Below are 13,538 nucleotides of genomic sequence, written 5' to 3'. Positions count from 1 at the left end.
CGCCGTCGGTGGTGGAAGCCCTCAAATCGCTTTCCCAGGGCCCGATTCACAGCAATGTCAACTCTGGTCAACTCTTCGCCCTGGCCATTGCTGACCTACGTAATTCTCTTGGAATTTCCGCTCTCCACCCCTCTGCCTCGCTTGGCTTCTCCCTCTTCTTTGACGACGTAAGTTGAGCATATGTTTTCCCTTTTCCTTTTTTCTGAATACGCCTGAATATGGAGTTATCAATGTGTTACAACTTACAGTAGGGATATTTTTATTTTGGTCAGAGCTGGCCGTTTAGCTTTGAGACTTCTTCGTTGTTCCCTTTGTGTAGGAATACCCCAATTCACAAACCTAGACCTTGATTATATCTGACTGAGTTTGAAATTATTTCTTACAATTAGAAAAACGATCATCAAATACTGATGGATTCGGAGGTAATGCATGCATTCTCATTGTTTATTCATATCACTACATCAATCTTTTTTTCTTTTGGGAACCACCTGTTTTGATTCTTATTAGGTGATTTAAATCTGGCATTCCTTAGTAATTTACTCAAGTTTCCTGATTACCCTAGTTTCTGGCAAGTATGGATTATGCAATTTAATATTGGTATAACTATTTGTAGCAAGAGCACAGTAGAGAGTGATAATGTAATCTGAATATGTTGACTAGGATAGACAAAATGTGGCAGCATCATTTTCTACACTAGTTCTAGTACAAATGGAAATTCGGTTGACCAACTTCCAAATCATGCTGCTATATGAATATTTGTCTGTTACGTTTACTGTACCTAAGGACATAAGAGTTGTGGAGAATGATTTTGTCTGTGCATCTATCTGTTCTATATCTATTGGCTTAAAAATTGTGTGCGGTCGTTTTTTTGGAACTTCTGGTGGTGGCTATTTCAGTTGATGGATAAGGATAACACTGAGAAATGGTTTGAAGAAGTGGTTCCACAACTTGCTAATTTGCTGCTGAGGTTGCCAGCACTGTTGGAGACACACTATCAGAACGCGGATCTCATTGGGATGGAGACCGGTCTTAGGTTATTGGATTCGCAACAATCCGGCATGGTGTTACTTAGTCAGGTAATTCAATGGGGTGTGCATGTGTGTGTGTGTGTATTCTTTTCTTTTAGTAAATAGGTATTTCAGCTGCATCCTGTTAGATGGTCAGTCAGATCATATATATCAATGAGCAATGCACTAATACTGGCACTGCTTTTGATTTGCTACTGGCACCTTTGGATTTCTGAAAAAGAATGAAAAGTTCATAGTTTTATGGTTAAGATTGTTGTATCTGTCTATGATGTTACTTCTTCAATGGTCTACCAGTGACATAATCAACTTGTCTGCTGCAATCTGTTTCCAAAGATAAAAAAGAGATGGTGCAATGAAGAAAATGGACATCCTTCTGTCATGAATAACTATTGTTTTACCTCATGCTCAAGTTCTTTTTTGAAACAATGCAGCTGAATTAAAGCAAAATATCTGAATTTGAAGTTTTGTGCTTATTTCAGGAATTGATTGCTGCTCTTCTGGTTTGTGCTCTTTTTTGCTTGTTTCCAACCACTAATAGAGGCGCCAAACATCTTCCAACCATCAACTTTGATACTTTATTTCTGTATGTTATCACCCGTTTTTTTGTATTTCTGCTCTTATTGTCTGTTAAATTTGATACTCATGCAGCTTGGTCACATTAACCATATAGCTAATAGTAAACACCTTTCATGGACATTTTAATTCTGCATGTGTTTGCACTACTACCAATGTTTTTGTCAATCAGCAGTGTCTTACTTCTGGATATATATAGTATTGCTTAAATCATTATATAAATTGTTGATTACAATTATGCTACAGAATCTTAGTTTCACTCATTGCATCTTTAACTCCTAAAAAAGTCAAACATCTCTAGCTATTCTTCACCAAGTCGTGCTTGGCGACATACTTTTAATGCTTATATTGAATCCTCATTTGATACCTAAAAGCCAATAAGAATTCAAAGCAAAATCAGAACAGTATTTTCATAATTTTCTTAAATTTTATTTTGGCAATTTGGTCCGCATCTAGCTTATGTGACGCTATGTGGAACCTAGAATTCATCTAATTTATGTGAATACTAGCTTTCATTATGTGAGGTTATTACTGACCTTCAAATTAATTTTGCTTGGCCTTGGGCAAATGTGCAATATTTTTGAATTAAGCATCTCGAATTAAAAGATGTTGAGTGTAAACATTTCGCTTATTCTGAAGTAATTCCATTCTGTTTCAGTCATTTGGGAAAGTACATAAACAGTATATAACTAAAAGCATGAAGATCTTGATTGTTGAACATGTAAAGTGGCTACCCATGGAAAGTACAAGTACGCATTTACATGTATTGCTTGCTAGATATACATCAAGCAACCAATTGTAAAATGTTCTTGACTATTTCCTTTAAATTCCTCGAAGTGTTTTGAACTTCAAATATGCCCTTTCCTTATGACCCTGTCCAGACTGAGGTTCGATTGCACATTGTAGGAGAAAATGTATAGTAAGTGTGGAAGAAATTACTTTATTGTGAAAAACTGGAGAAAATTAATATCCCCTGGTCTGGCCCTTGATGATCCTAAAAGATAAATGCTATTGCAACCTTCTCCCCATCGATCCCCCAATCCCCACCAGGATAAAAAAAAAAAAAGGGATAGAGAGAGTATAGAGAGAGAGAGAGAGAGAGCAAGAGCAAAAGGTAAAAGAGAAGTAAACCTTATTTTTTACCAGAGAAGGTAGCACAGAGAAGGCAGTGCTACTCCTATTGTGATTTTTCTGTGGACAAGGATATTATGTTGATACATTTACTATCAATAGGAATGGTGGAAGTTGCTGTGTGTTCTCATTTATTTTTCTTACGAAGGGTAAGTCTTCTTTCCCTTTTAGTTTCAGAGTGGTAATTCTTGATGGTGAAACTAATGTAAAGGTAAATTTGTAATTAATAATGTTGCAACTCATTTGCATGTCATGGATATCGGCTGTATGTAAATCAACAGGCAGCATTTCTGTTTTTCATCATTGACGTTTTCATTTGATACCTCTTTCTGTAATATATTATTGTATGCTTTTCACAGGCAGGAGGTTGGTTCATGTCCTCTTTTCTGATTTCAGGAGTTTATATGAGCATTATGATGTGAAGCAGGAACATAAAATAAAGTGCATTCTTCACTATTTTGAGAGGACATGCTCGGAAATGCCTATGGGGAATGTCTCATTTGAGCGAAAGATTCTTCCTTTACAGAACAGTCAGTCCAACATTGTCTACCCCGAAACTGATTTCTGGAGCAAGTCTACTGTCTCTCTGTGCCGATTGGAGGTAACGAGTTTATTAAGCTAGTAATTACATGCAATATGCCTGCAAATGTTTCTCTTATCAGATATTCTCAACTAGCCAATTGTATTATAAAGTTTACCAGCTCCTCCCCTCCCCCCCCCCCCCCCCCCCCCTTCCCCCCCAAATCATCCCTGTTATGTAACATTGTTGATTGTCTTCTATTACAACCACCATCCAAAATAGCTTCGAAATTGCCAATGAATCGGGGATGGCTCATTTTTTGCTGTTTCTCTCAGTTCAATGATAGCTTTCTACTTGAATTCTGTGGTAGGCTCGGACTTCTGGTTTAATTGAAGATCAGCCCGCTGAAGCTCTTGAAGTAGATTTTGCAAATAAAAACATAGGAGGTGGTGCTCTCAGGCATGGCTGTGTACAAGAAGAGATTCGTTGCATGATCAACCCAGAACTAATTGTTGCCAGGCTTTTCTTGCCTTCAATGGCAGATAATGAGGCTATTGAGATTGTTGGTGCAGAAAGATTCTCAAATTACTCTGGCTATGCTGCTTCATTCCGCTTTTGTGGAGACCATGTTGACAAAAAGAGTGTTGACACAATGGGAAGGCGTAGGACGAGGATTATTGCAATTGATGCACTTAGTAGACCTGGAAAGAGGCAATACACACTCGAATGCCTCCTTCGTGAAACTAATAAGGCATTTTGTGGCTTTTTTGATCAGCATAAAAGTCAACAAGATCAAAAGCAATTTGAGGAAAATGGACTCAAATGGCTTTTGGCACCTGAGTCTGATCAAGTCAGTGGAATGGCACCCGAAATGTCCAAAAATAATACTTTGACCACAGACGATCCATCAGCATCCTCTCAAGCTGACAAACAAACTAGTTATGAGGCGATGAAGAACAATGAGGGACAGGTGGTTAAGTATAAAGAATATGAAGGTGAGATTGGTGTTGCAACAGGTAATTGGGGTTGTGGTGCATTTGGGGGAGATCCTGAAGTTAAAGCCATAATCCAGTGGCTGGCAGCTTCTCAAGCACTGAGACCTTTCATCTTATACTACACATTTAATTTGGAGGCGTTGCAGAAGCTTGACTTGGTCGTACAATGGATTTTATCCCAGGGATGGACTGTAGGTGAAGTTTGGAATATTTTAGTGGAGTACTCAACTCAGAGACTGAAACGACAAACCAAACTTGGCTTCTTCAATTGGCTTCTTCCCTCCTTGTATGATGTTGATCCTATGATTTTGGATGTGGCTCATTCTATGTGAAATTCTATCACTTGCTGCATTAAATCTGGTCTATGTTTAAAAAAGTTTCTCTTTGTACAAATTTATTTGATCCTCTTTGTTTGAGGCTCCCCCCCCCCCCCCCCCCAGAGCTTTGTTGTAGTGCTGAATTTGCGTGGGTGGTTTGGTTGTACTTGATGTTGTGACATACTAAGGGATTTGGAAGGCAATGGGAACTGAAGAGTTGTTTCTGTAATTTAGATAAGTTGATATGTGAAGATGTTGTATTATTATTTATACATGTCATCATGACGAGAAAGCACAAAAGGGCCTGTCAATGTCAATGGCAGTGGCAAATGAAGCAAAATATAGAGCTATAAACTTTATGGAAGTATTATTTTTAGTACTTGTGATAGATTTTTCGGTCTGGAAATGAAAAGAATAACAATAATATGTACGATAACAAATATAATCTTATTACTAAAATGGATCAATTACACTTCAAATATATTAAACAACATATCCTTGCAATAACAAGAGAGATTATTTTATTATTTTAAAAACAATATGTATTTGATCTATTTTTGAAGATAATTTAAAAAATATGGGTTATATGTTTGAGTTTTTTTTGAAGAGTAGATTCATTGTTTATTATCAAATTATATTTTTTTATATGTATTTATATTTGCATATATAGAGTTTGCTTGTAGGTGGACTTAATTGAATTGTAATTATTGGATAAAAAGTATTTAAAAATTTCCTATTTAATTTTTTGAAACCATAATTTTACATTTAATTAGGAATTAAAAGTTTGAAATCAGATACTGTAATAGGAGAAACCATAAATTGCATTTGCACAAGTAACAGAATTATATCATCTTCTCACCAAGAAAAAAAGGAAGGTAAACCCGCCAATGCCATGGCTGATAAAAACTGAGTAACATAGAACCCATCTCACGGTCACGGACTCACTCATTTTGCCACGCCAAGGTACTACTTTGCTCTGTTGACTCCTGCAACTCAAAACTCAGCAAAAAGGCATCGGTGGAAGCTGATATATCATCTACGCTCTCATGCTCTATATTTTTCCTTCTCGTTTCCAATTTCCCCCTTCATTTATTAATGCGTAGCACTCTGGTTTCATACCATGTAGCTCGAAAATTTTGATGGTTAGCTTCGTATTTTCTTGTCTTTGTTTATGATTTCTGTTTGCGTGGTCTGTTCTTCTTGTTTTAGGTGGTTCTCTGGTTTTCGGTTATTCACTTCTGAAATTGGGCTTTTGTTTCTAGTTATCATGTAATCTAAGCTGCTTTTTAGTGTTTGCCACTTCTTTCTCTAATTTTATGTTATATTTTGGGTGATTTCTAAATGCTACTTATACACTTGCTGTTAAAGAAAGATTATCCCATATCATTCTTCTCTTACTTTCTCGTTTTTTTTACCCGTAGTTTTGATGCTATAAGACTTATGGAAATAAATTAAAGGGGTCAAAGTATATTTTAGTTAGTCATGAACTGTAATGTATTTGTTTTCCGTTGTATGTATGTTTTTGTTCATGGGATATAAGAACTGAAGGAAAGTTGCAGTCTTGAATTTGCAGTGCAGGGCATGGAGCTACTTCAGCATGCTGCAAGGCTGCAGTTTCTGTTCAGCCCTCTGAATAAAATATGTCCAATGAGTTTCCCCTCTTTGGATTCCCTGATGTTCAGAAAGAACAACAACAGCACTATAGTTTCCTCCTCCTGCGAGGGCCCACCTTTATGCCTCTCTCAACAAAACCCCATAAGGACACCTCTACGGGTATTTTTTTCACTCTGGTTTAGTCCTTGATGCTTATAAATAACTTTTAATGATTAATGTGTTAGTACTTAATTCTGTCCTGCATATCCATGTTTTATATAGTTTTGGAGTGTGAAACAGGGTGCTGGTAGCAGAAGAAGTCGAATAAATGTTTCCAAAATAGAAGAACTACTAAAGCTAGGTGAAGAAGATGAAGACGATGAAGAAGAGTCCAGTGGGAGTGAGGTGAAGGATGGAGATGAGGATTCATTTGTTATGGATGCAGAAGAGAGAAAGGAGTGGAGGCAGAAGATTAGAGAAGTGATGGGTAGAATTCCTGATGTTGAAGAAGAGACAGACCTTGTTGAGAAAAGGAAAAAGATGCAGAAACTTTTAGTTGAATACCCCCTTGTTGTTGAGGAGGAGGATCCAGATTGGCCAGAGGATGCTGATGGGTGGGGTTTCAATTTGGGTCAGTTCTTCAACAAGATCAGCATAAAGAATGTCAAAAAGGATGATGATGAGAACTATGATAGTGAAAATGAAATAGTATGGCAGGATGATGATTATATTCGTCCAATTAAAGATATAACCACAGCAGAATGGGAGGAGGCTATTTTTAAGGATATCAGTCCTCTAGTTGTTCTTGTTCATAATCGTTACAGAAGGTACTTTTATATTTTCTTTTTTCTTTTTTTCTTTAATTCATGGCCTATTAGAAGTAAAAGGCGCTATTGCGGGATCTTCATGGACAGAAATAAGATTGCTGTCCGTATGATAATGATCGGTCAGTTAGTAACCCGGTGACATCTCCTTCCAATGTGGTGCAGTTGCTCTGATAGTCCTAAGATTATGCTTCATGGTTCTTTTCTTTTAAATGCTCCAATCCTGATTTCTCACCACTCACATTTTACTTATTGCTTATGCATGCTCATTATGAGGAACTTACACTGCTTTTGGGCTTTACATCAATTGATTAATTTTCTCCATCTAATTCTTAGACCTGCCCTAGTATCACTCCGCAACTGTCTGATCTTAGCATGAATGCAAAGGCTTCTATTCGGAACTCAGATTCTGCAAATTTTATTAGGATTTAGTATTTTCTAAACCATACTTTATCCCCTTATTCTCCTCATGTTGATTTATCAACCTATGTTTCCAATTCGCTCACCTCTCTTAAAGAAGATGTTGAGCCTTAAGTTTGACCGGTTAGCATCAAGGATGAACCTAATCAGAGCCCCTACTGCTCAAAGTCCTGTTCAATTTGGTTTTAATGAATTAACATAATTGTAAACTCTGGCAATTGGCAAATACAATAGATTTTCTTTCTGGTTTTTCATGATCATAAAATGCATTTGAATAATGTCAGACCAAATGAAAATGAAAAGATTCGGGATGAATTGGAGAAAGCTGTGCACATCATATGGAACTGCAGGCTACCATCACCAAGAGTAAGTATAGCTTCTTCCATGATCAAATTATATTTATCAATTATGACACTCTGATGATGTGCATTAATCAACAGTGTGTCGCAATTGATGCTGTTGTCGAGCTGGATTTGGTTTCTGCTCTAAAAGTCTCTGTTTTTCCGGAACTCATTTTCACTAAGGCGGGGAAGATTTTATACCGTGAGAAAGGTAAGTATCCATAGTCAATCACTGACCACTTATTTGGGAATAGTAAATTCTTTTAAACTGTAATTACTCATTATTTGTGTTTCAGCAATCCGAACAGCTGATGAGTTGTCAAAGATAATGGCCTTCTACTACTATGGAGCTGCCAAGCCACCTTGTCTGAGCAGAGTTGTGAACATGGAAGAAGCAATTCCTACTGTAGAAATTAGAAGGGAACATCCCTAATCAAATGGCATAATCTAGTATTATCTACAATGTTTATCCAACAGTAGTTACAGAAAATGGTGAAGAAACAGGATGATGGTTTAAAATGTGTTTTTTAATTTCTGACATTTTGGTTATATCTCTTTGCTTAAACTTCTAGTGACATTTAAGCAACAGTCTGTGGAGAAAGTTACCGTTTTTTCTGAAAATGTTGTGGTTCTGTGTAGGCAGGTAGCTCATTGAATGTTTTATTACTTGTTTAAGAGGTTTAAAATTATACAACTGCACACTTTAGGTCAATTGCATGCTGCAGAGCCAAAAATTGTACTATAGCTGAAAGCAGTACTTGTGCCTGTTGGATGTGCATCGGAAGATCAGAGTTATGATCTACATGGTTTTTGGATTGCATATAATTATGCTATTCTCTATCTGGCTGTTCCATGGAGGTCTTAATTCTTGAAGTTTGTTGCTCGGGCTTTCTCTCTTTAAATTGTTAGTTTTCCAGTGACAAATGGGAGCCCACTTGTGGGGTAGCTTTTCTTTGTACCTGCACCTTCCTCTACATATTATTTATTGGAAAGAGTTCATATCTTGTCTAGTGAACAATTTACTCTTACTGCTGTCTGCATAAGTAATAATAGTTAACTTATCTTCTATGTGTGGAAAGGTATAATGTTCTGAAAGTTCATTTCTTTATTGTGATTGAGAAATTAGATAGTTCCATGTCCACACAGGAAAAGTTTTTTGTTCACAATTTAAAGAGCTATTCGGCTGATGATGATAATTCCAGGTGAAGAAAGGTGAACTATTTGTATTAGTGGCATAAGACAGTAATGCGGACAGAGCATGACTTTGCCGGCAACACAAGCCTGAAGTGTTGCTGTTGCTCCCAAGAGTTGATTCTTTTAATGGGTAAGTTGGTTTTCTCCGCACTTCTAGAGAGGTTCAATGTAATGTAGAGTTCCTTGAAGCATAATCATAACAAGTGCAGGTTGAAAGATTCAGTTTGGCTAACTTGATTTCGCACTTTTCATGGCCCACCATGTTGATGGATATCACAGCAGAGTTCTTTCTGGTCTAGAGGAAAATAAGCTTTCACAAATGGGTATTACTTCTGTTGGAAGCACCATATATGGTAGATCAGAATTGGAAAATTCGAGCAAGAAAGTCAATGTCTTTGGCAGTGAAACCGCCTGAAGACTTAGATTGATGTCACCCCTGGTATACTGGGCATTGTGAGCGGCAAACTGCCCCATGTCTACATATGAATACCTTTAAGCTTTCGGAAATTGAGAAGAGTGGCAGGAAAAAAGGGCCGAAGTTGCTGTCTAATCAGAGATCCTGGCAGAAGATGCCATTCCCTAAATCAGTCTAATCATCGGCTTGGCTTTACACCCTTTCCTTTTGGCTTGTCGAAATCCCGTTGAAGTTGATCAATTAATCGGATTCATTTTCAGTTAAAGCCTCAATAGGCTTTGTGGTCCATTACTAGTTTTCCCCTCCTGGCCAAAGGGGAAATTACTGTTATTTGGCTAGCTTCTTCAAGTCTCATCTAGGGCTCTCAAGGAGCACCACCTGCTTATGGTTATCTCAAAAAAAAGACATTTCTCTGTAGGTGGGCTCTACTTACTTTTACACCTTTCAAGGGCCTGTTTTTCCATCTACTGGAAATCCTGTCTTGTGTACCGTTGTACCGTCTTGTTAAGATAATGAGACCTTCTACGCGCCTCCCCTCCCACAAGGGGCTTTCCAAAGGCCTTCGTTGGTCATATCATGCAATTCCCCCTCTCTACCAACCTATCTATCGATTTTGAGTAAGACATGCGAATTGGAGAACTTATGTCCTCCCTGGCGATTAGTGAAATGGGGTTCTCACTGTAATAAGAATCCCAAGGATTATCAGTTACCTTCGCTCCTCTCCTTATCAGTTGAGTGGCTGGAGCGGAGTTAGCGCAACGGCTTTCACGCTAGCCTCTCTTGCTTTGCGTTGGAGGGGTGGTTTAGTTCATTCAAAAAGAAAGAGACCTGCCTTCTATTCAACATAGAAAGTATGCTGGTTAGCTTATGGAAGGAGTGTTATGAGTGTTAGGAGGTAAAGCACCGCTTGCCCTCTCTTTCCGTTGAGCTGATCGCCTCCGGTTCTTGTCTTAAAAGTCTTTCCTGTCTCTTTCTAAGACTATTAGGAGAAGGGGCCTGTCTCTTCGTCAGTTTACTGGTCAGGGAGTGCAGCCAACGCACCGATGAAAGCGAAGCGCTCTTATCTCCTACTTAACCATCAACAGGGGTTGGATTCGGCATATGTTAAGTACAGGTTAACTTGTTTAATTGGGATCTGTATAGTACAGATTTCCTGTGGATTTTCTGATTGTGATACCAGAACTTGGCATCTATATAGAATCAAGATGCTCAAAAAAGAGTTTATTAACTTGTTCTGTTAAACTTGCACATAGTGACTGTACCTTGCTGAGCTGACTGCCTTTCTGTGGTAATAATTGTTGTGATCCAATTCAAATCATAAGTATATGAGATTTTATTAACTGGATAACAAACGCTTAGCTATAATATTTTATACCAGTTTAGTTCTTATCATGTAAGCATTGTTATCTTCTGGAGATTTTTGCAGAACTCACAGTAGGTTTTCCTATAAAAGGTTTCCACTAACTTGAGTTCAACTCCTCTTCGATAACTCAATGCTTCACAGAGGACACACATCTATTGATGCTATTAGATCCTAAATGGTTTTGCTTCCGATCAAATTGTTCTACCAAAATATATCAGGTTTTGCACCAAAACATTGATGCTGCTAGATCAACCTTCAATCATCTCTGAGACTTATTTTGTATGTCAGTGGCAAAGCTTCCATTATTATTTGTATGCAACTTAATCATTGCAGATGGTCACCTATGATTTTCATGTGATCTGTAGTTGAATTGCAAAAGCCAGTACAATACTGAGTGTTTATCAGTAAATTAATTAGTCATTGTACTTTCCACAGCAGCAGAAGGCTTTGTGGTAATGGAAGCGGAAGGCAAACAGCTGGAATGGGTTGGAGCCATCAAACTCACAATCAGAAACACCGACAGTTCGCTTCTCTGTCTTTCCCCCAAAAACTGTAAGACATTTACCTGTACTGTGAGAAACCCAAAATCTGAATCCACGATGGTTCATCTTCTTAGGCGGATTAATTGATTTCCAGTCTGCATCTGCCAAATCACTCAGCTTTTTCAATGCACGAAGTTTCACTGTACCATGCTTGTCAACTGTAATATAGGTCTCGTCCGAGCATTTGTCCATGTAGTTCCTGAATCTGGTGTTCCATGAAGCACGTTTAGGAGGTCAATGTTGCATAATGGGGAAAAATGCATTTTGAGTCCTTTAAGCTGGCTTACTTTTTGATGTGTGCGTATGCTTGTATCTGTATCCTCTATATGATTAAATAATTGAACAAGCTCATACTCTGTATATCTAGTCCATATGTGCCATCATCAGATAATACATAGTTATGCAGCTAAGCACCATATTCATTTCTTCTAACCTGTCTATGTAGAAGGTCTTTGGTCACCCAAAGATAACCCTTAAAATGTACTCGGTTGGGTTGCCAAAAGTGAGAATTCTTGGGCGAAATTCTAGTTCAAATTGGATTACACTGGTCTAAAATAAATCCACATCAATTACATTTCTCATGCTATTGATGTACATCCTAAGGAGAGTAACTAATCACATGACATGACAAGTGTGATAACATTTGGCATATGATTTGTTGTGTTTGGCCAAGCTTAGTTCGAATTAAAAATTCCTGAAAGTCTTGATTACCTATGATAGCCAGAAGCTGATCCCGAGGTGGACTCCCAGCCAAAATAGGAGTTGTTTTTGGTTGACTCGCCTCCTTTAGCATTCGGAACTGAGTAAACGCCTCTATCGTTTGAACTCACGTAGTCAGACTGCAAAGCACCGGCAATAAGAGAGTCATCAAATGCCGTCATGTGGGGATATGCATCACTGGGAGGACATGTATCTGTATCACATGCTTTACATTGGCTGCAAAGATTGGGACTTTTCATATTTCCACTGGCACACACAATGGCTGCTTGAGCAACAGCCAGGATAAGAGCAAGGGAAAGGCAGTGGTTATCCATACTTTGTTTCCCTTTCCCTGGGCTTCTTTTGATTCTTGTTCCGAGGGTACAAGTTTATTATATATGCTGTAATCCCATTCTTGATTTCATCAATTTGCTGCACATTTTTGTCCGAATGAAATGAATGGTATTGTTTTTGTACGACATGCTGCCTAATTTCTTTATTTCATTCATGACATTGAAGTTAACTACATTGACTGAGGAAGCATGTCTTATTCTGCCAAAGAAATCTTTAGTTCGTCCTCGTATTGAAAATCTGATCCACACCCACATTCTTTGCAATCTTTTCTTGGTTTGTTTTGGAAAATTGCCAGAATCGATGACTTCACAATATTGATTTTGTTCCGTCATAGTATTACTGACTGAAGCTGGAACCGCAATTGCTCGTACATATATCTTGTGTGAGTACATAGATTTAGAGTCTAGACAACATTGAGCATCCAATGATTCCTCTCTTGCTCTATTTGGTTGATAAATATTTGAAAATTGTTGTCGGATTCTAGTTTGTCTTGGTGATATTAAATTAAAATCTCAAGAGGGGTTCTTGTTTTGTAAACAGACGTAATTTCATCTGGGACATGGATTTTAGCTATATGTGATGCCTTGAACTTTTGGATTTATTGCAACACGCAGCATTGTACTAATATCTAATTATTGTTAAGACATGTTAATCCACATTCTACATGCACATAGTTGTCGTGTCATGCAGCTTGGATGTTTTATTTTACTTTTTTCGTTCTCTGTTTGAATCTAAGTGATATTCCTTCATTGATACTCTTTTAACCCCTAATTAAGTTGGGCAATAACATGCATAATTAACCCCTAGTTAACTCAGGCCGTAAGTAGAATTTATTGAAAATTAATCGAAAAATGCGACAAGTTTGAGTGGCAAAGTGTATCTTAATCTTTGGTTTACACCATGTCCAAAAAATAGAAAAAAAACACAAACTAGAAAAAGTATATGAAGAAGACAAGATGAAAAGTTCTTACGCCAACAGCAGCCTAGCTAGTTAACCACCTTGTAAATTAATTACTTTTCAACTTAAAACATCATCAAATCATCAGAACAAACACTATTCTTTACCTTAATTTAATTGGTCTCACATTTTTTCACTCATTTGCAACACCAACTTCCCTAATATTTACATTTATATAATAATAATGACCATGCAATCATCATCCAACCCCTCCCCCCCCCCCCCACCCCCAAAAAAAAAAAAAAAAAAAAAAAAGAGCATAAAAAAGAAG

At 37.6% G+C, this 13,538-nt stretch overlaps 3 protein-coding genes across 6 annotated transcripts in view; 2 read left to right on the top strand and 1 right to left on the bottom strand.

Annotated features, from left to right (window-relative positions):
* Positions 1-4,856, top strand: part of LOC105167170 (poly(ADP-ribose) glycohydrolase 1) — a gene marked incomplete in the record, with an annotated part of 5,062 nt that extends 206 nt beyond the window's left edge. Inside the window, 5 exon segments of the mRNA XM_011086771.2 lie at positions 1-167; positions 897-1,076; positions 1,508-1,611; positions 3,129-3,333; positions 3,623-4,856. Coding sequence (XP_011085073.1) covers positions 1-167; positions 897-1,076; positions 1,508-1,611; positions 3,129-3,333; positions 3,623-4,579 — 1,613 coding nt within the window.
* On the top strand, positions 5,392-9,049 carry LOC105167168. 4 transcript variants are annotated; one of them, XM_011086768.2, is made up of 6 exons: positions 5,392-5,527; positions 6,124-6,337; positions 6,458-6,984; positions 7,686-7,767; positions 7,842-7,953; positions 8,039-9,049. In XM_011086768.2, exons 2-6 carry the CDS (start codon positions 6,146-6,148, stop codon positions 8,173-8,175), a joined length of 1,050 nt encoding a protein of 349 aa, XP_011085070.1. In that variant the 5' UTR covers positions 5,392-5,527; positions 6,124-6,145; the 3' UTR covers positions 8,176-9,049. The 4 variants fall into 4 exon arrangements, with proteins under 4 accessions (XP_011085070.1, XP_011085072.1, XP_011085071.1 ...); XM_011086770.2 differs by having other exon boundaries at positions 5,416-5,527; positions 6,138-6,337; XM_011086769.2 differs by lacking the exon at positions 5,392-5,527 and adding an exon at positions 5,534-5,706 and having other exon boundaries at positions 6,138-6,337.
* Positions 10,997-12,445, bottom strand: LOC105167167. The gene is made up of 2 exons (XM_011086765.2): positions 11,968-12,445; positions 10,997-11,461 (listed from the first exon to the last, which is right to left on the bottom strand). Exons 1-2 carry the CDS (start codon positions 12,288-12,290, stop codon positions 11,128-11,130), a joined length of 657 nt encoding a protein of 218 aa, XP_011085067.1. The 5' UTR covers positions 12,291-12,445; the 3' UTR covers positions 10,997-11,127.

The sequence above is a fragment of the Sesamum indicum genome, linkage group LG7, assembly GCF_000512975.1.
Source record: "Sesamum indicum cultivar Zhongzhi No. 13 linkage group LG7, S_indicum_v1.0, whole genome shotgun sequence".
NCBI lineage: Eukaryota > Viridiplantae > Streptophyta > Magnoliopsida > Lamiales > Pedaliaceae > Sesamum > Sesamum indicum.
This window is presented reverse-complemented; position numbering and strand designations above follow the sequence as displayed.

What these genes read in the sequence shown, in the direction of transcription:
- LOC105167168 (XM_011086768.2), top strand. Translation starts at nt 6,146, where the DNA reads ATGGAGCTACTTCAGCATGCTGCAAGGCTGCAGTTTCTGTTCAGCCCT. An exon ending in GTTCATAATCGTTACAGAAG is followed by an intron (nt 6,985 to 7,685) that starts GTACTTTTATAT and finishes GAATAATGTCAG; the next exon opens with ACCAAATGAAAATGAAAAGA. An exon ending in GATTTTATACCGTGAGAAAG is followed by an intron (nt 7,954 to 8,038) that starts GTAAGTATCCAT and finishes TTTGTGTTTCAG; the next exon opens with CAATCCGAACAGCTGATGAG.
- LOC105167167 (XM_011086765.2), bottom strand. Translation starts at nt 12,290, where the DNA reads ATGGATAACCACTGCCTTTCCCTTGCTCTTATCCTGGCTGTTGCTCAA. An exon ending in TCAGCTTCTGGCTATCATAG is followed by an intron (nt 11,462 to 11,967) that starts GTAATCAAGACT and finishes ATGGAACACCAG; the next exon opens with ATTCAGGAACTACATGGACA.